This window comes from Sciurus vulgaris (assembly GCF_902686455.1).
Source record: "Sciurus vulgaris genome assembly, chromosome: 5".
Classification (NCBI taxonomy): Eukaryota; Metazoa; Chordata; class Mammalia; order Rodentia; family Sciuridae; genus Sciurus; species Sciurus vulgaris.
In genome coordinates, this window is record NC_136465.1 from 171,089,635 (window position 1) to 171,114,791 (window position 25,157).

The 25,157-nt window shown below is 61.0% G+C and overlaps 1 protein-coding gene across 3 annotated transcripts; it reads left to right on the plus strand.

Moving 5' to 3' along the window:
• Nucleotides 1–3,617: 3,617 nt before the first annotated feature.
• Nucleotides 3,618–23,986, plus strand: LOC306661656 (TRIO and F-actin-binding protein-like). Of its 3 annotated transcripts, none has more exons than XM_079140729.1 (14): nucleotides 3,618–3,794; nucleotides 8,234–8,290; nucleotides 10,434–10,502; nucleotides 10,590–10,679; nucleotides 10,998–11,107; nucleotides 12,658–13,165; nucleotides 13,765–13,875; nucleotides 18,630–18,777; nucleotides 20,197–20,299; nucleotides 20,720–20,879; nucleotides 20,944–21,054; nucleotides 21,839–21,925; nucleotides 22,662–22,825; nucleotides 23,404–23,986. In XM_079140729.1, the coding sequence occupies exons 1-13, from the start codon at nucleotides 3,621–3,623 to the stop codon at nucleotides 22,821–22,823; spliced, it is 1,890 nt and encodes a 629-aa protein (XP_078996855.1). In that variant the 5' UTR covers nucleotides 3,618–3,620; the 3' UTR covers nucleotides 22,824–22,825; nucleotides 23,404–23,986. The 3 variants fall into 3 exon arrangements, with proteins under 3 accessions (XP_078996855.1, XP_078996857.1, XP_078996856.1); XM_079140730.1 differs by lacking the exon at nucleotides 3,618–3,794 and adding an exon at nucleotides 6,523–7,365; XM_079140731.1 differs by lacking the exons at nucleotides 18,630–18,777; nucleotides 20,197–20,299; nucleotides 20,720–20,879; ... (2 more) ...; nucleotides 22,662–22,825; nucleotides 23,404–23,986 and adding an exon at nucleotides 14,023–14,444.
• The last annotated feature ends 1,171 nt before the right edge of the window (nucleotides 23,987–25,157 follow it).

Here is a 25,157-nt window from a genome sequence, read left to right on the forward strand (position 1 = left end):
AATTGGGGCCCCCACATGGAGAGAGAGCCCCAAGCTCCCGCCAGTCTCTGCGAGGTGGGTTTCCTCACCTCAGGGTAGGGCTGGGCTCTTTTTGGCTTTCAAAGCCAGGACAACCAAATAACCCACCCACGCAGCTGGGAGGTCTCTTCAGCAGCTCCTCCCAGCCCTGGGCCAGGGGAGCCAGACTGGGGAGGGGGAAATATGGGGGAGGGCTGCAAGGGGCTCTGGGATTGCAAAGTGTGTCTCAGACCTGGGTCTGAGCCAGTTTCACAAACATCTGGCGTTACGTAACCATCCCCTGCCCAGAGAGGCCTGTAAACACTCTGGCCTCTGGCTGGGGCTTCCTCAGGGCAGGGAGGGAGGCAGCTGTGACCTGCGCCCTCCTGTCCCCTTCTCAGCAGAAGAGAAGGGACCTGGCATCTCTAGGGGCTGAGGGCTGGCTCATGGTCTCCTGTCTTGATGACAGGTCAACTCTTGTACTCTGTATAGTTGGCCCTGGGGCCGGTGCTAGGCCAGGCACCTTAGAGACAGTGTACCCATTTTATAGACTGAAGCTCAGAGAGGTGAGCTGACTCACCTGAGTGAGCCCTGGGTGTTCAGGAACTGATTTTCCTCTTCCCAGGTGAGAGAAGGGTTGCAACCAAACTTACAGGGCCCGCCCTGGTTGCCATATCTATCGAGGAAAAATCTGCCGTGAATCTCAGGGCTGCAAGGGGGCTCTGGGAGACCCGGAGGCATGGAGGTTGGGGAGGGTCATCCGAACAGGAGCTTTCCCAATCCATGCCATTATTTCCTCTTTGGGGGGTCAGGGCACCAAAGGCAGTCAGGCAAACACAGTGATCCAGGGAGGGTGGTACCTTAGAGCCGTGGGCAGGAATTACCTTATCAGATTAGCTGAAGGTCACCAGCAGGTCCACCAGGAGGGGGCAGGTGAGTCTTTGTGGAGAGAAGGGGGAGGGAAGTTAGGGACAGCAGTCTGGGATAACAATGATGGTAATGGTAACCAGCAATCACCATGTACCTACTGTATGCCCAGCTGGTGCTCAGTGCTCAGTGCGCCTGACCACATTCAATCCTCACCTCCAGTCACAGACAGACCCCAGTTGTCCATTTGCAGATGAGGAAATGAAGCTCGGAGGAAAGTCACTCGTTTCAGGTCACACAAGGGCAAGCAGCAGAGCTGAGATTCAAACCCTGCTCTGGCTGATCTCAGAGCTAGATGTCTGCAAACCCTCCCGGCACATGCTGGTCTCCCTGAGTCCTCCTGGATCTCTTAGGGGCACCATGCTTTTTTCCCATTAGACAGAGGTGGCCACTGAGGCTTGGTGAGTGGGGCCCCAGCTGCTCTCCCAGCTGTTCTCCCACCTGGGATGAGGAAGCACAGGCACAGGGATGGACGGCCAGGGCTCCTTAACAGTCTCCTTCCAGGAGAGACATGTAAAGAAGCTTCACGTACCTTTCCTCCCAAGAGGACACCAAGGCCAAGAGCAGAAAGTAGGGCCTTGAATCTTGTCTCCGCGCTCACTTGCCATGTGCTCTGGGCCACAGCCCCCCTTTCTGAGCTGTACCTCATTATCCTCAAAAGAGGGTGTGAGACTGGACCACCTGAGTTTCGGGCTGTGGTCTTTGCCAGCTTAGACACTCACGCCTGGTGGTGCCAGCTCTCTTCGGCCAGGGTGAGCTGTGGCTCCTTCATTTGGTGTTTATCCAAGGCCCTGGGCTGGCCTCCAAGATCTAGAACACACTCCATCCCTGCCTACGAGGAGAACAGTGAGCTGAGGCCCCTGAAAGGTAACTGCTTAGAACACATGGTGCGACCTTAGGGAGGAAGTGCAGAGGCAGAGCACTCCCAAGGGAGCATTTGGCAAGGAGTTTCTGAGTTTAACCTAACCCTTGGCTCCCGTTGGACCAAGGCTTGATGGGTGAAGAGGAATATTCCAGACAAACATTGTGGGGGTGAGGAGAGAGAAAATGAGTGTGTGTGTGTGTGTGTGTGTGTGTGTGTGTGGTGTGTATGTTGTGTTAGGGTGCAGAAGACAGGATGGGGAGTGTTCCAGACATGGCAGCCAGGAGGGACAAAGGACCTGGCTTACCCTGGGCATTTCCAGTAGTTGGTATTCTGTCCCCCTGCATGTGAAACGTACCTATGTGAGGGGGCCAGCAGGTGGGCCTGGCTGTGAGGACTACGCAGGACGAGAAGGTGGAGCTGACCTGTTAGTGAGGAAGGACTTCGTGCAGTGGAGAAGCTCTGGGCCCTGGGTCGAGGGTACTCGGTGAATCCCTGACACTAGGAAACCAGCGGGGCGGGGGTGCTGTTGGTGCCCAGGCTCTAGGCCAGGCCCCTAGTGACAGGTGGGGTCTTCTGTCTGTTCCTCACTCTCCTGAGGATAGAGGCCTGAGTGACTTGCAGGAGGAGGGTGGGAAGTGACAGCAGTGCCACAAGGCCAGGGTCTAGAGTGAGGTGGACTTATCCTTGGCCTCGTTCTTCATGGTGGGGAGACTCCCAGCAGAAAATGCTGAGAAAGAACTAGCAGCTTTCTGGACCTCCATTTCTTTATCTGTGAAATGGTGATAGTCATTACAAGCCAATAATGTTTAAACCCCAAGTCAAGGTGTCAGATTAATTGAAAAGGTGAGTAATCCAGGCTCCCTTGCCTCTTACCTGTGGAGGGCTAAGTAGGGATAAAGAGGTTGTTTCACATGCTTTACTTGGATTAAAGCTTAATCCTCATCTCAACCAGATGATGTAATAGCATTAGCCCATTTACAAAGGGTGAAACTGAGGCAGAGTCCAGTACCTTGCTTAAGGTAACAGAGTTTGGCTATGCTACACAGGCTACAAGTCAATTAGCCAACAAATTCCACCAAGGACTCTACTCATCTGCAGGCCTCAGATGAGATCCTGCAGCCAAAGAGCCTTTAACTGCCAAGAGCTCTGGGAACATGATCGACGGGTGCACACCCACACCCAAGAACCAAATACGAAGCTCTTAACTCAGCAAGATCTCCCGGCAAGGAGGGAGTATTTGGGGAAGGCTTTACCATTCAAAACTCAGTTTGTGTGCATCTTACTAACAATTCTGCCTTACTCTGTGACCTCGGGCAAGTCGGCCCACTTCTCTGCTTCCGTTTTCTCGTTAGTAAAATGGGGACAAGGAGCACTCCCTTTCAGGTCCACCTGAGGACAAAAGTCGTTTACACAGGTAACAGGTGTGCCCCTCCGAGTCGTTAGTACTAGATGCTTTGCCCATGTTCCCATCCAATCAAGGTGCGGGGACCCGTCGGGCTGCTGGGGGCGACGAGGAGGCCACCCCAGCTCCCGCCCTGGGCAGTTGCCGGAGAGAGTCACCTGCACGCCGGGCTCTTCCTTCCGCCCAGCCAGCCGGCTGCGGAGCCCGGCCCGCCCTCCGAGGCTCCCTGCCGCCGCCCCCATCCGCCCGCAGCGCCTGCTGCCGGGCCACCCCCGCGCGCGCGTCCCACCAGGAAGGCTCCGCCCCTGGGCCTGTCCCGCGCCCCCATTGGTCCGCTCGCGCCCCCCGCCGCTGTTTGTCCCGGCGTTCCCGCCGCCCATTGGTCCGCCCGGGTCCTCCCAGGAAGTTTGAAAAAAAAAAAAAAGTTTTATGGGCGGATGGAAGGGGCCGGGACTGCGCTGGGGAAGGGCAGGGCTGGAGGAGCGGCGGGCGCCGGCCGAGAGGGGCGGCGGCGGCGGGGTCCCCGCGCCGCGGAGCCCGGCCCGAGAGCGCCTTCCACCGTCAGGCCGCCTGCTCCCGCCGCCCCGGGGCGCCGCCATGACGGTGAGTGCCCCGAGCCCCTCCGCGCCCCGCCGCCCGGGGGAGCCCAGCCGCGCCCGCGCGGGCAGCCCCCTCCTCACTTCCCGGAGTTGGAAGGTGGTGTCGGCCGCCAACCTGCCTCCGCTCTGCTCCTCTCGTCGCCCCAGGAGCCCAGGCGACCCCAGGAGCTGGGAGCTCCGGGTCCCCGGCACCCCGCTCGCCTTGACGGGACCCGTGGCGGGCGGGTTCGAGCGAGCCTTTCCCACCTCCCCGCCGACTCCGTAGATGAAGACCCGATTTCCCCGGGCCAGGGACCCCGGGGCCGCGGGAGGAGCGCAGACGGGCCTGGCCTGGCTGGGCTGGGTTGTCTCCGGGCTTGCTCGAGTGGGTCGCACAGACCTGGCCTGCAAAGACTGGCCACCCGTGTGGGCGCTGGTGCGAGGTTAGAGGGCGAGAAGGGCTGGCCGGCCCCACACCCCATGGTCCGGGTTCCATCTGGGACTCTGAAGCTGCGGGATAACATGCTCTTCCCCCTTGGGCTTGGGCGCTGGGGCCTTGGGTGGGGCGAAACTGCAGGTGGGGCGGTGGGCATGACGACAGGAGGTTGTTTCTCTCTCGAGGGGATAAGCGCTACTCAAGCGCTGTCAGTACTTGCGCCTTAATAATCCTAGCGAGCCTCACAACTGACTTCACTGTTCTACTTCACAGCCAGGTAAACTGAGGCTTGGGAAGGGTATTGGTGAGTTGCCCGAGGGTTGTCCCTGAGGTAAGGGAAGAAGTGCCCCTTTCCAGATCAGTCTGGCCACCTGATCATGATGTTCTGGGAGGGAGGGGTGGAGCTGCTTTTGATTTCTGGCTAGTGCACTAGGGAGGCTCCAGAGTTTGGTGACCCTCCCGGTTAGGATGAGCTGTGTGTGTGTGTGTGTGTGTGTGTGTGTGTGTGTGTGCGCGCTCGCACATGCGCATTCTGCCTTCAAATTGAGTGAAGTCCTAGTGAGGAGTGGGCTGGGCTGCCTGGGGTGGGGCCCATCTGGGGTCCCTGCCCCTGTGAGCGTGATGACCTGGCGCTGCTGCCTGGACTTCCTCGCCTCCACACATCCTGCCACCTCCCTGCTGGCCCTTCCTGTAGTCGTCAGCCTCCCCTTAGTCAGGGAGCAAAGGGGGATGTTGGGGGAGGAGCTGACTCAGTGTCCTAGGGCCAGGGGGTTGTGTTCACACTGCCCACTGGGTGCCTGCTAGCCCCTGCACGGGTGCTTTCACCCTACCAAATGGATCCTTTAAGGTTGGTGGTGCAGTCCTCAAACAGCTGAGGACACCAACTGTAGAGAGGTGAATTAGCACGCCCTGGTGGTGCAGTTGGTCTCTGGCTGGGCGGCAGTTTGTGTCCAGGTCCCAGTTTCCTATCTAAGGGGAGATAAGAGATGGATGTTGTTGCCGTTCCTGGGGCTGCACATGCTGAGCAAGAGTAGGCTGCTCGTTCCTCCCTGCTAGTGGGAGGAGGGCTTCCAGAGGGAGATTCCTATGAGTCTAGAACTTTGTCAGGTGACGACTGGGGAGGAGGGCAGAGTGCTGGGGGGAGGGAGCAGTGGGTGAAGGCTGGTGTTGGGGATGCTGAGAGCATGCGGGAGGGCCTGGCAGAGGAAAGCTCAGTCATGGGAAATGGGAGCCAGGAAAGGCCTGGGAGCAGAGAGGGGGCTCCCGGTTCACCTGGCTGCCTTTCAGAGCTGAGCCTGCTCCACGCTGGGCCCTTCTGTGCCTTCCTCCACCCTCTTCTCTCCCTGGCCCATCTCCCCACCCCAGCCCCTGACCCAGCAGGTGGCACAGGTCCTGAGGGTGGGTAACTGCTCAGAGGCCTCAGGAGCTAGTGATCTGGGGCTGGACCAGGAATCAGATCCTTGTCCCCCTGCTCTTCCTTAGTCCCAGCCCAGCTTTGCAAGGAGCCTGGTTCCCAAGCCATCGCTGGGCATCAAATTATATGCTTGTTTTCTTGTTTACGGTCTGCCTCTCAGATCCACCAGGCCAGGGGCTACAGCTCTTGTTCCCAGCTGATTTCCTGCCCTAGAACAGTACCTGGTGCTTAAGAAACAAAACAAAACAAAAAACTGTTTTCTGTGTTTCCTGCAAAGACCCTTTGAGCCCCTATCCACACTGGGTCTCTGGGCAAGCAGCCCACCAGTGGGGAGAAGTAAAGGCGTTAAGACAATCTTCACACAGTGGGGCCTCTGTAAGGTGCTGTAGGAGGGGGCTGGTGGGTGGTGGGTGGTAAGTACAGGGAAGGGGACCTCAGAGGTGACAATTAAGCCAACTCTTGAGGCGTGAGTGGGGACTTGCTTGGCCAGCAGACGAGGAAGCCTAGTATTTCAGGCTGAGAACAGGGGCAGGTGTGAAGGACTCAGTGGCCTGGCGTGTTGTGGACGCCCAGGCAGGGGGACGTCAGACTGGGACAGCAGCTCGTACATCCTGAGGCAGCTACACTTTGTTTCGGAGCCACCTGGAACCAACCCTGCAGGTTTAAACAGCCCGGTGACACAGGCCTCTTTGAGTGGGCAGCATGCTTAGAGGGGGCTGTGGCCCCGGTCAGGGAGGGTGGCAGTGGGAGCCTGTGGCTGCTCCTGAAAGGAAAACGGGGCACTGAGCATCAGCCCGTGCCACGGGGTTGACTGGCTGCGGAGCCAGGGCGAAGCGGAGAGGTGGAGTTGGCTGGACCTTTGGCCGCCTCCTCTCTAAGGCCACCGTACGAGGTCGTGCCTAACATGGCTGTACTGGTTGGTACTGCTCTGAAGGGCCAGCAGGCTGCTGTGTCTGCAGCATGTTCAGTCCTCTTAGAAAGCTGGGGGAGGGCAGGACCCTCAGAAACTTGCCATTTCAGGCATCCGGGGCTCAGAGGGGGGATGCGTCTTGGAAAGGTCACAGCTGCTCCACTTTCCAGGCAACCCTCAGGGTCCCTGCCTGTCACTGCGGCTGGGGATCCTGACTGGCTGACATCTGCTCAGCCCACCCAGGGGCTCTCCCCTGGGGCTTTCCCTTGGCTCAGCTCCGTGGGCCTGGCCCTGAGCTTGGCTCTCTGGGCCAGGTTGGGCCCCAAAGCCCAGGTATTTAGACCAGGGAGGTACAAGAGGTGCACTCAGCAACTTTTTCTGAGGCCTGGCTTTTCTGTGGCCAGGCCCCAGGGCCCTGGAGGGTCTCTGTCTGAAGGGCAGTGGAGGTGTGGTCTCTGGTCTTCAGGCTTTGTTTGGGACCACTCGCCAGCCTTGCCACAGGTGGCTGACAGGCAGGCAGAACAGAGAGCACACGACAGAAACAGCCCCAGGGTTTCCTGGCTCAGAGCAGAGCCTGTCTCCTCCTTCAGACAGGTAGCAGGGTGAGGCCACCAGCCTGTCGAGGTCCCTGACCATGGCTGTGCATAGTTCTGAATGTCTAGGCTGCTGGCCCAAGCCCCTAAACCACCTTCCTCCACCTGAGGAGAACGGGGCTCCCTGGGAAGAGGACTGTCAAGAGGTGGCCAGGTCAGGTGGCTCTGGTTTCCAGCTGTCGCCACCCACCCCACGGAGCCATGCCACCCGGCTCCTTCCAGGCAACCAGACACCTCAGCCTGGTAAGCCGCGATGCAGCTGCTGATAGGTGGGCTCACCGCCATGGCAACAGGTGGCTGCCTCCTCCCTGCCCGCCAGCCGTCTAGCCTCCCTGCCTGTGGAGCCCAGGCTGCAGAGGGACCAGACCTAAAGAAGAGCGGACCCCGGCGGGCAGGGAGGGGCAGGGGGCGGGCACCCTTCAATGGACACAGTCAGGGACACGCCTGGATGTGCAGCTTCTTCGCGTTGGCCTAGGTGGGGGGTCTAGCGACAGGCTCCCTGGAGCATGCTGCAGCTGGAAGCCCCCCAGCCCCGTGCCCCACTGGGCAGCACCTGGCAGGTAGGGCTTGCCAGGATGGAGATGCCAGGCCTTCCCAAAGAGGCCTGGGGGACCAGAGGGTTTCTGACCCTGGCCTGGGACTGGCTCCACCTTTCAGGGTCTCCAGTAGATGAGTGGAGGGTGGGACTAGGGGGACCCTAAGGGGCCGCGGTTAGGGGTGGGCAGAGCTTTAAGGTGTACGCCTGGGCCACCTGGGCCTTGTGAGAGCAGAACTGGACAGCTTGCTCAGACTGCTGCTCTGTGTTGTCTTCTGAGCCCCTAGGGGTCTCTGCAGGCAAAGTCCCCTCACCCTTCTTGGTAAAGAAGGCTGGTGGGAGGGGACCTTAGGCCCATGTGGAGTGTGTGTCAGTCACTGGCCCACCCCGGGCTCTCAGAGGATGCAGGGTGGTGGGGGCCTTCCTGCGTGTGGGCAGGTGTTACCCGGGCCCTCACCCTCTCCTGGCTTCTCAGACCTCTGCCTGGCAGGAGTCGGGGCAGGTGGGTGCAGCACCTGTCCGCCCCAGCCAAGGCCTTCCTTCTGGACTGACGCTCTGCCCCCTCACCCTCCACAGCCCGACCTGCTCAACTTCAAGAAGGGATGGATGTCCATCTTGGACGGGCCTGGAGAGGTAGGTGGGCCGGAGCAGGGGAGGCTGGCCTGGGCTGCAGGGCTTCCCTGGCCTTCCCAGCCTTCTGGAGACCTTGCCTCTGGCAGCGGGGGTGGGGCTCAGAGCAAAACCCCGGGGGTACATTTCTTGTCCATTGGAAAGAGGGGCTGAGTCGTGTGGGAAGGAGGGGTGGACATTGTCCTCCTGGGTGATCTGCAGTGTTTCGTCACTCCACCCGGAGGGAGGCTTCCTGGTGGGCACACCTGGCCCCTGTCCCCTGCTCTCACCAGGAGCCAGTTGTCCTCCCATCTCATGATCCCTGCCTGGAACTCTGAGGGTTGGGGCAGGAGGGTTTACAGTCTCGGCCATGGGGTGGGGCTCAGCACAACTCAGAAATCACCAACCTGGGGCCCCTCCGATGGAGTCCCAGCCTTCCCTAGGCCTCGGCAGCCCTGGCTCTGAAGCGTACGTGATGGGTGGCGAGTGGAGATGAAGTCTCAGAGGGTTCCGCGCAGCCCTGGTACCTACTGGGGTCTCAGCTGAGGACCCCTCCCTTTCTCTGTCATATCTGTCTTTGGAACCAGAAAGGACAGTGGCCATTTCACCAGCTCCGCCCTTTCGACTGCCAGGCCTGCTGGGAGTGAAGACTGGCTCCCTGCCACCCAGCCTGGGAGGGGACGCCTCCCACCCGGCCCGCGTGCGCCTGTGGCTCGGGTCTGCGTGCAGCCTGCATGCCGGGCAGGGCTCCGAGCCAAAGGGGATCTCATTGTGTTTCCTGCCCACATGCTTTATTCCCTCCAGCCCATGGCTTTCCGTCCCTGCTGCCTGCACGCTGTTCCCTGGTGGCTGCTCTCCAGACTCACACAAGGCCTGGCACCCCGCCAGTGACCCCTTCCTGGCTTCCCCACCCAGGGTCCCCAGAGGGCAGAGAATTATGGGCCCCACCCAGAACTGGCCGTTACTCACCCTCCTGCACGGGGTTTTGGAATGTCCGAGCTGGACGGGCCCCAGGATCACAGCCAGCCCAGTCCCTGGGTGCACAGGCAGGAGACAGGCCCACCAGGGTGGTGATCCCCTCTGGTCCTAGCACCACCTTGGGCAGCCCAGGCCCAGAACTGGGGAGCCTGCGGCCCACGTGCTCCTTCCCGCCATCTCAGAGTAGGCCTGCAAGGAACGGAGCCCCGTTCGCTGTAGAACCTGCCTGCTTTGCAGAGGCAGTTGAAGCCCCAAGCAGCACCTCAGTCTGCTCAGGGGGAACAGGATGGCTCAGAGCAGCTGGCCCCTGAGAACCATTCCCAGCAACCTGGTGCCAGGCCTGAGCCAAGTGCCATGAGAAACAGAGAGGTTAGGGACTTCTTGCCTTGTCAAAAGCCCCAGAAGACTGAAGCTCAGAGAAGTGGGAACACTTGTGTAAAGGTGCACAGCTCAGTCACACCCTAGATCCTTGGACATGACAGCCTGATTCGGAGTGGAAAGAAGTAGGAAGGTCATCCTTGCACACCCTTGAAAACTGACCACAGCCCAGAGGAAAGGAAACTAAGCGCTTGGGAGGGCTGTGGTAGGGCCAGGGACTGGGCAGCGTGCGTTCACCCTGGCAGCAGACAGACCTCCTGTGACCTTCCCGTGGAGACCAGAGCGCAGAGGAGGCTGAGCTGGCACGTGTGGTGCCAGTGTGTCTCGTGTCCCTGCCCCTCTCCACGTGTCTTGCCATCCTAACCTGGGCTGGAGCAGCCAGGCACTGCAGAAATACCCAGATCATACACGTGCACGTTAACGCAGCCTCACGCTGCCTGTGTGGGCAGCCAGCGGGCCAACCCGTGCAGGCCCTGTCTAGCACTCCTTCCCCGGCCTCGCACCTCTCCTCCTCCCTGGGAAGCCTCTGTCCCTGACCTCTGGCATATGCAATCCAGGGTGAGCATATGGAAAGAGCCTTGGTGAAGTTCTGGCTGCACTGGCCCCTGACTTGGCCAGGCAAGTGACTTACCCAGGACATGCTGCTTACTGATCTGCACCGGGGCAGGTGCTTGAAGACCTGGCTTTCCCTCTCAACCGCGTGTGGAATGGCTGACCGTCCTGGCCAGGGTGCTGACGGGATGGTGGCACACAACCTCCTTCCACGCTCCCTGCGGCCTCGGCCCCCTGCTCATCGCCCCTCTCCCCACAGTGGAAGAAGCACTGGTTTGTGCTGACGGATTCAAGCCTCAAGTATTACAGAGACTCCACAGCGGAAGAGGTGAGGCAGGGGCTGCTGACGGGCCTGACCAGGCTCCGCAGAGGGGCTACCGGGGCCCCTGTGACGGTGCTGGGCCTCCTGTTCTAGGCAGACGAGCTGGACGGAGAGATTGACCTGCGGTCCTGCACAGACGTCACCGAGTTCGCAGTGCAGCGCAACTATGGCTTCCAGATCCACGTGAGACTGCGCGTGGCGGGGGGTGGGCAGCCTGGTGGCAGGCCCCAGGAGATGCTGGCATTGGACGGGATGCACCCATTTACCCAGAGACCCTGTCCTCAGAGCCAGTCAAGCTTTGGTGCCAACACTGGACAGTTCTGGGGAGAACTTGGAGCCAGGGGCAGCTGCCCAGGCTAGTGGAGGGATGTTTGTGCCCTCTGCAACCTCCTTGCTTATGATCTTAGACCCCCTCCTGGGAAGGAAGGGCCACCTTTCCTGGGGTCAGCAGGGGGTTGTGGGGCTGACCACATGGCAACCTACTGTGGTGTGGACTTACAGACCAAGGATGCCGTCTATACCTTGTCGGCCATGACCTCGGGCATCCGGCGGAACTGGATCGAGGCTCTGAGGAAGACCGTGCGTCCAACGTCAGCCCCAGATGTCACCAAGTACGTGCTGTGCTGCGCTGGACAGGGAGGTGTCCACTCTCACATCTTGAGGAGTGGGGTTCTGGGCCCCGCTACCTCTGGAGTGAAGCAGGGAGCCGTGCAGGTGGCCCAGGCTTCCAGCCAGTCAGGAGGCTAAGGCAGGAGGATCACAAGTAGGAGGATCAGCAAGTGGTCAGACCCTAAGCAATTTATTGAGGAACTCCCAGAAGATGCCCAGGGCTGGGTGGGCTCGGTGGGCCTGCCTCCTGGGGTTCAACCCCAAGACGGCGGGGAGTAGTGAGGGTCCTGGCGTTCATCCAGAGGTACACTAAGGATCCGAAGTCTGCCTCGCCACCCCTTTGTGTCCCCTGCATCCTGTAAGCGTGGGGAGGGGACTTGGCTCTCGTGTCAGAGGTCCCCGCCAAGTGGTTCTTCCACCTCTGCCTTGGGGGCCGTGCCTGCGCCTTTGTTGGGGAGACTGGGTCATCTGGTGTCTGTGCATCCCCTCCCAGGGGGAACCTGCCCACTCCAGGCTGCCCGGGTGGAAGGGTGGAGGCAGAGCTCTCTGTGGGGCCGGGACTTGAAGCTGCAGGGCAGCAGGAAAAGAGCCTGCTGTTGAAGGGGGCTGAGGTGAGTCCCCCAAGCCTGGTCACACCCTGGCCGCTCAGCCCGTACCAATGACTTCCCATCTGAATTCCAGATTCGTCACCTGTCATGGTGGATGTCCTGTCTGCACACGTATGCAGATGTGCCAGAGCCTCTGTAGCCTCAGATACTGTGCAGTGAGTTGTCACAGGCTCATCTGCCTTGACACAGAAACCCCAGGCACAGATTCTTAAGCAGCTAGCTCTTTATTCCCTTCTCCAGGGGCACCCCGGGCTGTGGAGTCCAGCCTGGTGGGTGGCTCTGCAGCCCTCCATGCACAGCTCAGTCTCCGGCTCAGGACCCGCCTAGGTTCACCTAGCCAGGCAAGGATCACCCAGCCCTGCAGGGGGAGCAGCCTCTGGCACCTGCTGGTGGAATGTAGTCACGTGGCTAATGTCACTGCAGAGGTTGCTGGGAAGTGTAGTTTTTGGCTGGGTGACAGTGTACCTGCCTCTACTGAGGGAGAACTGCCAGTCACTCAGAGTCTTCACCCCATCTGCAGTGACTGCGGGCAACCCTCTGCTCCCCCATGAGCCCCTGAACCCTGGGCCTTGCCTTGCACATGTTTTCGTTTCGTGTGTTTGGTAATGACTCGCTGATCAGCACTTCCAAAGGGCTTGCCGGGGACCTCACGCTCTCCCCTAAGTCCTCAGCACAGCCCCGCGTTACAGACGGGATGACTGAGGCGCCACTCGGAAGGGCAGGGCAGGGCAGGGCAGCACCGTCCTCCTCTGTGCTGGGTGGCGGAGCTGGGCTGCCCAGGGCCTGTTAACAGTGAAACCGGGCCCTCAGCCTCCAGGTGGGGCTGCTGCCTCCCTGGGGCCTGTCCAGTCGCTGGCCCAGGGCCTGGCACTCGAGCAGCCTTCCGAAGGGCTCCTGGGGACGGAGTGGGCACATCCCCCTGACAGAGCTGTGCTGTGCCCTAGGCTCTCGGACTGCGACAAGGAGAACACCCCGCGCGGCTGTGGCACCCAGAAGGGCTCCCTGAAGGCTGGGGAGCAGCGGGCCGCTCGGGAGGTCATCGGCCGGGGCGGCCCTCGGAGCACCGACGGGCCTCGGCAGGCCCCGGACTACGTGGAGCTCTCCCCCGTGGCTCAGAGCAGCCCGCAGCGGGCCCGCGCCCCCGACCGCCCGACCAAGCAGGAGGAGCTGGAGCGCGACCTGGCCCAGCGCTCCGAGGAGCGCCGCAAGTGGTTTGAGGATAGTCGGGCCCCAGAGGCGCCCGCTGGTGAGGGGCCGCGCAGGAGTCTGGGCGCCCCGCTGACCGAGGACCAGCAGAGCCGGCTCAGCGAGGAGATCGAGAAGAAGTGGCAGGAGCTGGAGAAGCTGCCTCTGCGGGAGAACAGGCGGGTGCCGCTCACCGCCCTGCTCAACCAAGGCCGAGGCGAGCGCCGCGGGCACCCGGGTGACAGCCACGAGGCCCTGGAGAAGGAGGTGGGCCCGCCCTCCATGCGCCCCAGTGGGGTCCACCCGATCCCGAGATAGGAGCCTCGGCCTCCTTGTGAAGGGAGCTCGGGGCCCCAGGCCTTGGCCTGTTCCAATCTCGTTCTTTCCTTCCTGGCTCTGCCTCAACATTAAACCGCAGAGAAGGGAACTGGGAAGTAAAGGGAGAGGCTGCTTGTTGTGCACCTTGCACATACCAAGCCTTGGCCTGTCCTCTGCCCCTTCGCTTGCTCACTCGGTGGCCGCAGCAGTCTCAGGATCCTGCAGGGCAGGCCTCGTCACACTTACTGGTGGCAAAACAGACTCAAGATGTTTCCCCTGCCACCCTCACGGTGTGGGAGAGATCTGTGCCTGCTCTGTGTTGTTGGGGCTTCTCTGGGCTGAACTCTGGCCAGCCGGGGAACAACCTGAATGTCCCCTTGCCTGCACCTCCACACTAGGCCTGCTCGCCCTTCTGGAACCCAGAGCTATTCTGGGCCCCCGGGAAGCTGGGCCCAAGTCCTGTGGAGCCAACAGCCTGTGGGACCCTGCCTCCCACCAGCCCTCCCCACCCCCCTCTGCACCACTGACCTGGTCTCCTTCCCTTGTAGGTCCAGTCTCTTCGAGCCCAGCTGGAGGCGTGGCGTCTCCGAGGGGAGGCTCCTCAGAACGCACCCAGACCCCAGGAGGATGGCCTCATCCCCCCAGGCTACATCTCTCAGGTACGCTGCGCAGCTGTTTGAGGGGTTGGGGGCAGGTTTCTGGTTGCTGTGTTACCAGAAAACAGCTGATGTTTTGGGAGCCCTTCCTGTGTGCTGGAACCCACGAGAGGCATTTGACATGCATCCTCTCGTTTAATCTCCCCACAGCTGGTGGGCATGATCACTGTGCCCATTTTACAGACAAGGCCACTGAGCACTGAGAGGTTATGTGATTTGCCCGAGGTCACCCGACCTGCAGGTGGCAGAGGTGGGATTTGAACCTGGGTCCGACTGACTGCAGAGCCTGTGTGTGAGTCCCCGTGTGACACTCTGCACTTGGACCTCTCCCACGCATCCCCTGGGGAAGGGGGAGCCAGTGCCCTGGGAGCTGCCCCCAAACACAGGGAAGGCCCGCCAGTGCCTTCCAAGGAGGTCTGCAGGACACGGGCGCCTTTGGTGGCCTCTGGGAGCACACCATCCACTTAGCGGCTCTCAATGGGGGTTATTTTGCCCCCTAGGAAGAGTTGACTGTCTGGAAACTTGATAGTCCCCACTGGGACGACTAGCTCTCCAGAAAGCTGTGTGTGTGTGTGTGTTATAAATTTTCCTGATATAAAGAATATTTAGTTCACAATTTACAAATAAAAATGACGTAGTACTTTTCATTATGAATTCCACATAGCTGACCGACTCGCCTCAGGGGGCTCGGGTGACTTCCCCCTCCTCTTGTACCCACAGCTGTGAACGGGCACATGTAGTTGTGAGTCTGTATTGAACATTTTGTTTATTTGTGCTAATAAGTAAGATAAGAAGACATACTTTGAAACTTGGTAAATGCGAGCAACTTCTTTCCTGAATCAGATGATAGTTTCCCATTGAGAATATTCTGTTAAGAATAGTTCTGCCGTTTTTTGGTCCCGTGGGCACCTGAGGGCTGTAGGTGACACGCTCAAAGGCTAACCTGCATTCTTTGCATTGTCTCGTCTCTGGCTGAAGTCCAGCCGATCCCTAAAGCAACAGCCCAAGCCCTGACATAACGCTTACCGTACACACTCCCCCTGTGGCGGGCGCCACGTGGCCAGCACCGAGTCCCTGAGGTCGCGGAGCCAGGGTCTGGGAAGAGACGCCATAGGGAGCGCTCGCCCCATCCACACGCCATCAGATACGCCTCAGGAAGGCGCGTGATAATGACCGCAGTGAAACAGTCAGGGAGTGATGCAGCTTGAGTGTTTTTGTTTTTCATGTAATTAATTTAATGATAAATATATAAATTTAATTTTTTTAAATGGTCTTCCTTAGTAATGAAGTCATAAAATTCCTAAAAATTTGATAATCAGCTGTCTGCAGTCAGCATGCCACTGACTAAAGAGAAAAGAATGCTGGGGTCCCAAGCCCTGGGAGCAGGACCCTTCTAGAAGTTTCCAGGAGGGGAGGGAGTCACCCTGAGGGCTCTCCAGGAAGGCTTCCTGAGGGCAGGCTATGATCTGAGGGTGGGAGTGTGAGCCATCGTGGGGGATGGAAGGCCAGTTGCTGCCCATGAAGGGCCTCTAAGGTCAAGCTAAGGACTTAGACCCCAGGGGCTCTGCCAGTGTCATGGGGAAAGGGCAAATCCCAGGCAAGGAGCTGTGCCACGCTGGAGGGCAGTGGGCTGGCAGGTGTCTGGAGGGGGAGTATTTTAGGACTGGGCCCTGGCAGGCAGAGGGGAGCCCTCCAGGCTGGGCTGCTGGCCGGTAGGGGCCATCCAGGGCTGAACTGAGGAAGAAAGGTTCAGCTGAAGGCATGGGGTGGGCCTGGGGAGGAGTGCTAGCCTGGGCTCCCCAGGCGTAGCCGGGGTGGGTGCTGGGGAGGAGGGCTAGCCTGGGCTCCCAGGTGTGGCAGGGGTGGGTGCTGGGGGCGCTGGGAACCCAGTGCTGTCCAAGTGCCTCGGGCAGGGCTTCTCCAGGCAGGCCTGGCTGTGCCACAGCCTGGGACCCGCGGAAGACCTGGAGGCCCCACCCAGGGCTTCCTGCTGCCTCTGTGGGGGGTGGCCTTTTTGCCCTGGAACCCAGCAACTCCGCCTTCATCTGTTCTGCTGTTAACCTGCTTCAGGGCCCATTTGGAAAAGGTTTCTGCCTCCAACGTGAAGCTCAGCTCGAAAAGCAGTGCTTGGGCTCCTTGCTTACAGAAAGAAGCCGACGCCCCAGAGGGGCAGGGCCCCGAGCTGTGGGCAGACCTGGAAGCCAGCCTCCCGGGCCAGTGTGTGCGCCAGAGGCCACAGCTCTGCCCTCTCGGCTTGGGAGGCTTGGGGCGGGCAGGAGGAGCAGGGTGAATTGGGTGGAGCTGAAGAAGGTAGTCAGGGAACTGCCGAGCCTGGGATGGAGGGCGTCGGAAGGGAAGTTGTCACACATCCCCCGAGGCGCAGGACGACCCAGCTAGAAGTGCAGTGGGCCCTGGGGAGGTGTCAGCTGGGCAGGACTCCCCAGCCTGTGTCTCGGGCTGAGTGGGCGCCCTCCTGTGGGCTCAGGCCTGCCACACTGAGGGGTCTGGAGCTTCCCGTGCGCGGACTTGGGCCCCTCCTCTGGCCGTGGAGACCCCTCCAGCCTGGTGCACCGCTGCATAAGGTCTCTTCACGCACCCTGAGTTCACGCAGAGGTGTGGCTGGTGTCAGGACACTCGGGCCACTCAGGAAGGTAGGTCAGGGGCAGCTCCTCACTTCTAAGGGTCCATCTCCTGGGCACCTCCTGCTGCTGCCCCACATGGCCTGTCAGCTGCCCTGTCTGCCTGCCTGCTCTGGCCCTTTAAGAGTGCAGACCTGCCCCAGGGTCCTGACCTTGTTCTCCTGTGCCCGGCTGCCCTCTGCTTAGGGCTGCCTCATGGGCGGTCTTGTGAGTTCTGTCTGAGAGATGGTGAACCTGAGGCCCAGACGGGGGCTCGTCCAAAGCCACTTCCTAGGACCCCCTTCTGCAGGGCTCTGAAGCGGTGATCTGTTGTCCCCCTCTCCCACCCAGACACCTGGACTCAGGAGGCCCCTCCCTCCCTCAGGGAGGCCTGCTGCAGCCGGAGGAGGGCTGGGGCAAGGCGCGGCTGGGACCTGCTGGCCATGGCGTCTTGCCTGGCTCTTTCCCTACGGTCTTTAAGGACTGTAAACATTTTTAAAATGGTACAAGGACACATTTGCATTTTCAGAGTGATCCAGATGGCTCTGGGAAGTAGCTTGGGTGGTAGAGCTCCTGCCTAGGCACAGACGAGGCCCTGGCTTCGATTTCCAGCGCCACAAAAATAATAGTAATAATTCAAACCAAAGGTTAGAAATGAGCATGCGCACTCCCAGCCTCACCCACCCCAGTGACTTGCACCCCGTCTGTGCTTGTCTCTGACGCAGATGGCCACAGACAGCGGCTTCAACAGCGCCAGTGCCCCGTCTCACTGGTTCCGAGGCTGGAGGCCTGGCTGGAGGCCAGGCGTGGGTCTGGCTGGGCCCAGGTCGGGTCCGCGGGACTGCATTCTCTTCCGTGGCCTGGGGTGGGGCCGGTGCTTGCCGCCTCCATCTTCTGCTGGCAGACCTGTTCTTGACTCATGGTCCTGTCCATCTTCAAAGAGTGCAAAGGGGAGGTCTAGCCCTTGGCTCTTCATGTCCCACTGACCACTCTTTCCTGGTCACATCTTTGGACTCTGCTCCCCTGTGATTGCTTATGCCCGCTGCCCCCTGCATAGTCCAAGATAATCGCCTGAGTTTGAGGTCAGCTGACCAGCAGCCCACATGGCCTCTACAGCCTTGATTCCTCTTGCCATGTATGTGACACAGTCATAGGTCCAGGGAGTAGGCCATGGGCACCTTTGGGGCGCTGTTACTCTGCCTCCCACGTCCATGCCCTTTTCTGCTCTACATGCACAGCTTGGGCGTAGAGCTGGGTGGCTTTGCCTCTGAGCGGGAGCATGCTGTGTACGTTGTCACAAGCCAGCTCTCATGGCGTACCTCCCGGGACACCCTCCACAGCAGCCAGAGGGGCATCTGAGCCTTAGCAGCTGCCTGGGGCCTTCGGGAGGCGCCATCCCATCGTTTAAGCGTTCTGTCATTAGGCATTTAGGTTGTTTCCAGTTTTCATCTGTTGCGCGCCTTGCCGTTGGGGAAAACCCTTGTCCCCAAGTCTGTGCACGTGTGACTTCCTGTGTGATCACTTAGGAGTTGACCTGCTAGTCAAGGGAGAAAATTGTTAAGATGCTGCAGATCCGGAGCGTGGCGCTCCCAGCAGAGGCCTCGGCAGGCTTTAGAGCCCTGACCCCTTACCTATAGGGCCCTGTTGGAATGTCACTCGTTCCAGCTTGTTTGCTAAGCATCTCCCGTGTGTTGTGCCCTGGCTGGGCCCCCAGTGCTCGGTTGGTCAGAGTCCCGTTTTGGGGTGTTATGTTCTGGCAGAAGCAGAACCTCTGGAGGCAGGGACAGAGCCACGAGAGGCATCTCGACTGGGCTGCAGGCAAAGCCAGTTTCCTAGGGAGAGGCCAGGGCATTCAGGCAGGGGGAACAGCGTGAGCTAAAGCTCAGAGGTACGGACACACCCAGAGTCCGTTTTCATGATGGGTTGCTGGGCAGGGATGGGGCCACAAGGCCAGCCTCAGAACAGGGACTTGCGCCTGCAGGATGGGGAGCCCTGGAGGCAACTGAGGCTTCGGGGGAGGAGCAGGTGGGGGGTGGGCAGGTCCCAGCAGAGCTGACGAGTGCGCCGGGGCTCCTTGCCTGGAAGGGCTGCTGGCCTGGGCAGTGGGGCGGCCCGTGACCCCCAGCCTCTGGCCTGCAGGAGGCCTGTGAGCGCAGCCTGGCGGAGATGGAGTCCTCACACCAGCAGGTGATGGAACAGCTGCAGCGGCACCATGAACGCGAACTGCAGCGGCTGCAGCAGGAGAAGGAGTGGCTGCTGGCCGAGGAGACGGCTGCCACGGCCTCAGGTGGGCGGCCTGCGGGGGGCCCACGCCCAGCCCCAACCCAGCTTCTAAGCGGGAGGTGGGTTCAGCAGGACTGGTCTCTGGCCCTCAGGGGTCTGTAGCCCCTGGGGGCCATCTCAAGTCACAGGTCCTGTCCTTATAGAAGGGCCGTGTCCCTGGCAGCCCAGGGTCGGGCGTGAGCGATGCTCAAGCCTGCGTGCCCTTCCCTGTGCCCACTCTGCGTCCGCAAGGAAGCGTCCCTAGTCCCCTGCTCCCCAGAGCAGCCCGTTTCCTTAGAGAGGTTAGTGACTTGTCCCAAACGGCACAACGTGCGGTGGCAGGGCCAGGGTTGGAGCCGCGGCACTCTGACCGCAGAGCCAGGGTTGGAGCCGGGACACTGACTGCAGTGCCCGCTCTACTTTTCCAAGCCAGAGTCAGGAACCACCCGAGACGGCTTCACCGCCCCTCTGCCCCACGCCGGCAGCCATGCTGGCCTGGTCTGGGCTCCAGGGCTTGCAGAGCAGCAGGAGGCGTGAAAGAGGCTGCCAGTGCTGGACACGGTCCCCATGCTGGGCCTGGGCCAGGGGCTTGCGTTTTAGGGAGGTCACCCTGTGCAGGCTCCATCATCACCCTCACCCTGCGGGCCGCGTCTCCCCTGTCATCCCGCACTAAAGCTTCTGCAGCGAAATCGAAAGAAGTCGAGTTTGTGTGAAATAACAAAGACCATAAACGGCCTCGTGTCCCTCGTCTAGGGGATTGTCATCAGAATGATAGGAAACTTCCATTTCACTGTTCAGAGCTTTTGGATTTGGGAATTATAGGTAAAACTACAGATGGTGACGTGTTTAATCCTCACAACATCGCTGTGTGCTGTGGAAAAGTTCTCAGGCTTTGGGAGACCTTGGTCTGAGAAAAACAGCCAGCTAATGTCTGGGGACTTACTCTGGGCCGGGCCTTGTTCTAAACACTCTGCACACATCCTCCAGTAACTCTGGAGTGACGTTGCTGCTGTGAGATCCTATTTTCCAGATCAGGCACAGAGAGGTTAATTCACCTGCGCAAAGTCACCTAGGTCTGTGCAGACTGCAGAGCCCCAGCTCCATCCTCCAGCCTAGGCGGGGCAGATGGGTCTCGTTCGAGGGCCCTCCGGGCTCTGCAGAGATAGTCCATCAGGTTGGGTCCAGCCCAAAAGTTACTAACAACAGGAGGCACCAGTCGTCAGACATTGAGGTGTCCCACTAGGAGGGTCTGTCAGATAGGATTATCCTCCTGTGGTGGGATCAGAGAAGCTGAGCGCTTGCCCAAAGCCACTCAGTCAGGACACAGCTGGACTCTGAACCTGTGTCCCAGTCTGGCCTCCACCAGTTCATGAGGCGGCTCAGAGGAGGCAGGGGTTGGTGCCTTCCTGTCTCCAGCCGCTCTTCTGCCCCTGCCCCCTTCTAGCCATGGAAGCCATGAAGAAGGCCTACCAGGAGGAGCTGAGCCGGGAGCTGAGCAAGATGCGGAGCCTGCAGCAGGGCCCAGATGGCCTCCGCAAGCAGCACCAGTAAGACGGGAGCAGGCCTAGAGTCGGTGGGCTGGGCCTGCCTCAGCCAGGACCCTGCTGCCCGCCATGGCCAAAGACATAACAGGGCGGCCCCGCTGAGGTTCCCTGCCCAGTCTCACACAGGGACAGGGGCAGCAGGGCCACAACCAGCCAGGCCAGTCCTAGTGGACAGCTCTTCAGGCCTGTCTCAGCTGGTCTTGACCGCCTCCCTCCTCGCCCCTTTAGCGTCCCCACGCCTGGGCAGGGTCACCCCCCCCCCCATAGAGCACAGTTCTGGAACTGGGCCATCGGGGCCTTCACCAACCGCCCCGCAGCCCGGACAGGCTGTCCCCAGCTTGCAGCCTCCTGAGGGTAGAGGGCAGAATCGGGGAGGGCCCTGGAGTTGGGAGCTGCCGCAGCTGCCCACCACCCACTCCCCAGGTCGGACGTGGAGGCGCTGAAGAGGGAGCTGCAGGTGCTGTCGGAGCAGTACTCGCGGAAGTGCCTGGAGATCGGGGCGCTGACGCGGCAGGCCGAGGAGCGCGAGGATACTCTGCGGCGCAGCCAGCAGGAGGGCCAGGAGCTGCTGCGCCACAACCAGGTGGGCCTGGCCCCAGGGAAGGGTGGGCAAGTGGGCGGCCCCGCCTTACCGAACACCCCCCCAGGAGCTGCACGCCCACCTATCAGAGGAGATCGGCCGGCTGCGCAGCTTCATTGCCTCGCAGGGCACCAGCAATAGCCGCGGGCGCCCCGAGCGCAGCTCCTGCGAGCTGGAGGTGAGCGGCTGGGCCTGAACAGGCTGGGCGGGGGCTGGGGCTGGGGCTGGGCAGAAAGATCCCTGATAGCCCGGGACGCCGAGTCTCCCGGGAGGGCCCCAGCCAGGGTCGGGCCCACCCACCGGTCCAGTCCCCCGCCTTCCTGAGCTGCAGGGGCTCCTCTGTAAAATGCCTGGCACCCCGTTACTAAGCGAGGTCACAGCGAGAAAGTATGTGTGATCTGGGGTCACCTGGTCCTTTATTTATCAGCAAATACTTCCGTGAGTCCTTCACCTCTGGGATGTAGCCCTGCCACAGCCCGGGAGTCACGTACTGTCACTGTCCCTGTTGGACAGATGAGCACGCGGACACGGGGAGGTCAGGTGCTTTCCAGGGTCCCAGGGCTGGTCCCGGCAGGAGCAGGGTTTGAACCAGGCAGTCTGCCTCCAGTCAAGCTCGTGAGCCACCCAGCCCCAGCTGGAACCCCGTCCCCCTCAGGCAAGGTACCTGCCATGGTCGCCAGCTTAGCTGTGGTTGACAGCAGGTCCATAAGAGCTTCCTTTGACCTTGTCCCCAGCTGAGGCCTGGTGCTGGGTTGGGGCCACAGCTGTAGGTGACAGGTCCCCGCACACTTGTTAGGGACAGCAGGAGCCGGGAAGGGGAGAGCAGAGCTGCTCCCAGCAGTCCGCCCGGCAGGACAGAGCAGGGAGCTGCATCCCAGGGGTCCCAGCAGCGAGAGGCCGCGGGGCACTGAGGCTGGTGCCCTGGCCTCCAGCGCCGGCTCATCCTGGCACCCCGTCCCCAGGTGCTGCTGCGGGTGAAGGAGAACGAGCTCCAGTACCTGAAGAAGGAGGTGCAGTGTCTCCGGGATGAGCTCCAGGTGATGCAGAAGGTAGGCACTGCCCCGTGCGAGCGCCAGCGCCGCCCCGCCGGACACCCCGTGCTCTCCTCAGGCTCTCAGGTTCATTATCCCCAGTTAGACAGGGAAGCTGAGGCCAGGAAGGGGAAATGGCGCCACCCAGCCCACACTTGCTTTCATTTATTCAGCCTGATTTTGTTTATTATTATCGAGCACCTACTGTGTGCCAGGCACTGTGCTGGGTCCTGGGGAGACAGTGAACAAAGCAGACCAAAGGCCCTGCCCCCGAGGAGCCAGCACTCAGTGAGGCCCAGCCCCCGGGCTTAGGAGTTGGGGGGCCGGGGCACAGGCCAAGTTTGCGCCTCTGGCCTGGCTGGTCCCCCTTGGCTGCTGCGTTTCTGCCCGACACATGCTGCCGGTTGGGGACCAGAGTGGATGTGTCGGTGGCTCTGAGCATGTGCGATCTGCTCCGGGCTCGCTGCACTCAAAGAGCAGACAAGCGCCGGCCAGGCTGGCGGGGTCTCTGCCCTGCTACGCACGGCCCTGTGCTCTGGGGGAGCTCCATCTCCCTGGGCCTCTGCGCACCCCAACGGGATGAAGTGACTGAACCCGCGTCTTGGGTTGGGCTGGGAGGGGTCCCTGGGGGCTGAAGTGTGGGGCTGCAGAGGGCCTGGCCGCTTGGTGCCGGCTGCCCGGTGCCAGGGTAGGCATGTGCCAGGCTCAGGCGCAGGAACCAGGCTTCCGGCCCTCAGCCACCCCCGCCCACCAGGACCAGCGCTCCACCTCGGGGAAGTACCAAGACGTGTACGTGGAGCTGAATCACATCAAGACACGGTCAGAGCGGGAGATTGAGCAGCTGAGGGAGCACCTGCGCCTCGCCATGGCCGCCCTGCAGGAGAAGGAGTCCACGCGCAACAGCCTGGCCCAGTAGCCGTGAGCACGGTCCCTGCGCTGGGTGGTGTCCGAGCGCTCCTGGCCCAAGGAGGGAGCTCACGCCCGCCCCACCCGCTCGCCGGGCCACCTGGGCGGGGCTTCCTTCTCGGCCACCAGGGCTGCCGTGGGAGCTCAGACTCAGGCCACAGGCTGCACGGCCTTGGCTGTGTCTCCAGGGGTGCAGAAAGGTCTCCAGGGCCACTCCACGGCCTGACTGGTCCACCATGGGGCTGGCGGGGACACAGGAGCACCGCTCCAGGCTTGCTGGCCCTCCCGGGAGCCGCAGGCTACAGCCCATCATCCTCCAGGCCCTCCGGCCAGCGGGTCCAGGCCTTTTGGTTTTCCTTTCCCAGGGCCCACCTGCCTGAGTGGCTGGCCCCTTCCTCCCAGTCCTCACGAACTTCCTAAGGCACATGATGAGGCCATGGGCCATGGGGAGCCAGGAGTCTGGTGCAGCCTTCGGGAAGGGAGGAAGGAGGCGGAAGCACCTACCCGCGCCCTCGCCTGGCCATCACCCAGCCAGGTACACCCACAGCTGGGGCTTCCCTGGCCCTCAGCTCCCCCACCTTTGCTTCCAGGTCCTGGTGGTCCAGTCCAGCTGCAGACCCTCCAGCCCAAGGGACCAGCTGCCCTCCTTCCCTGATGGGTGGAGTCAGAAGCCAAGCTTTCTCGCCACCCTGTGGCCGCGCACGCACTCACCCCCACCACACCCGCGCACACTGCGGATCTGAGCGCGCCCCGCACTGGGTCTTACCTTGCACCTTCTTCAGGATTTTATATGTGAAGAGATTTTTATAGAGATTTTTTCCCCAGAACACTTTATACTTTTTAAAAAAGCAATTCCTGGTGGTGTGTGCCACCAGCACCGACTTCCTGTCTCCGGGAGGCCTGGGCAGCAGCCAGGGCAGCCGACTGGTGGGGAGCGGCTGGGAGCCAGCACCCCTCTTCCTGCCCTACCTCCTGCTAACTACTTCCTGCCCTGGCTGGACCCACACCCTGGGACACTGGACACAGGGACAGATGGACAGAGGAAGCCAGCAGCCGCCCCGCGGCCCCACCTCCTCCTCCGAGGGGTGCTGGTCATGGGAACGCTGGCGCCACCCGGAAGGCGCTTCTCTCCTGCTCCGTGAACCTTTTAACTTAATAAAACGTTTCAGCAGCCCCGTTGTCCTGGGCGGCCAGCAGGGTGGGAGATGGAGAGTGGGCTTCCTCGAGTGGCCTCTTCACCTGCACCCCACCCTCCTGAGCCGGGGCATGTGGCATCTGAGAGTAGCGTTGAGAAGCCAGTTCTTCCACGAGGCCAGGACGTGATGTCCGAGTGTGGCCGCAGGGCAGTGGCAACATGGGGTGTCAGAAGCATCAAGTGCAGGCCCCACCCTGACCTGCTGGGGCAGTCTGCTCTTTGGTGTGGCCCTGGGGATCTGCACCAAAGTCTGGCAAGCCCTGGAGCAGAGGCTGGGAGCTGAGGCTGCCCCTGGCCAGGACCCGGGGCAAGCCATCCTCCTCCTCAGCCTCAACTTGCTTCTCCAAATGGGCATTTTCCTTCCAACCCATCCTGCGTGGAGGCTTGGCCTAGAGGTCATGCCAAGCCCTGGGCAAGATGGGTCATGCTGGCTATGGTCATGCTCATGAGATTGGGCAGAGGTCCCAGGAGGCCCTGGGAACCCAGGAAGCCCTACTCGGCCTGCAGCCACCCTCGGAAGCGGCTGTGAAATACGACTTTTCTTAATGGAAAAGTCAAGAAGGGATTCTACGTGGAAGGAACAGCAGGAGCAAGTGCCTGAGAACATCCCCGTGTTCTGGAGAAGACCAACAGGAGTGACCTCGTGGGTGGGGGAGGTGTATCCACCCCCTTGACCATTACTCGGAAATGGGCACGGAAAGCAATGCCAGAGATGAGGTGCAAGCAGAGGTCTTGGGGGTGGGGGGGTCATCTGGGAATGTGCTCCTTGCTTCTAAAGGAGGACACAGGCAGGGAGGCCCCTTGGCCTTCAGTATTGAGGAAGTCCTCATACTGCCACCATCTTGTCCCATCCGTATGCTGAAAATCAGCAGAAAAGAAAGTCAGGGTCCCCAGGCCATCAAGTGACCCAGCCTTGGCCAAGCTGCCTCAGGACTTATTGTCTTGGGAGTCGAGAAGCATCCCCAGACCCCTCAGGTGGAGGCTGCAGCCGCAGCCCCGTCATGGAGACGCGTGCCCCAGCCGTCCTCCCCACTACCCAGGCAGCCCTCCCGTTCCTGGCCTCCACCACTGCCTCCATCCATCTCCGGGTTCCCATCCTACACCTGGGCTGTGGCAATGTCCTCCCATTGGTGTCCTCCCCTACCCCTG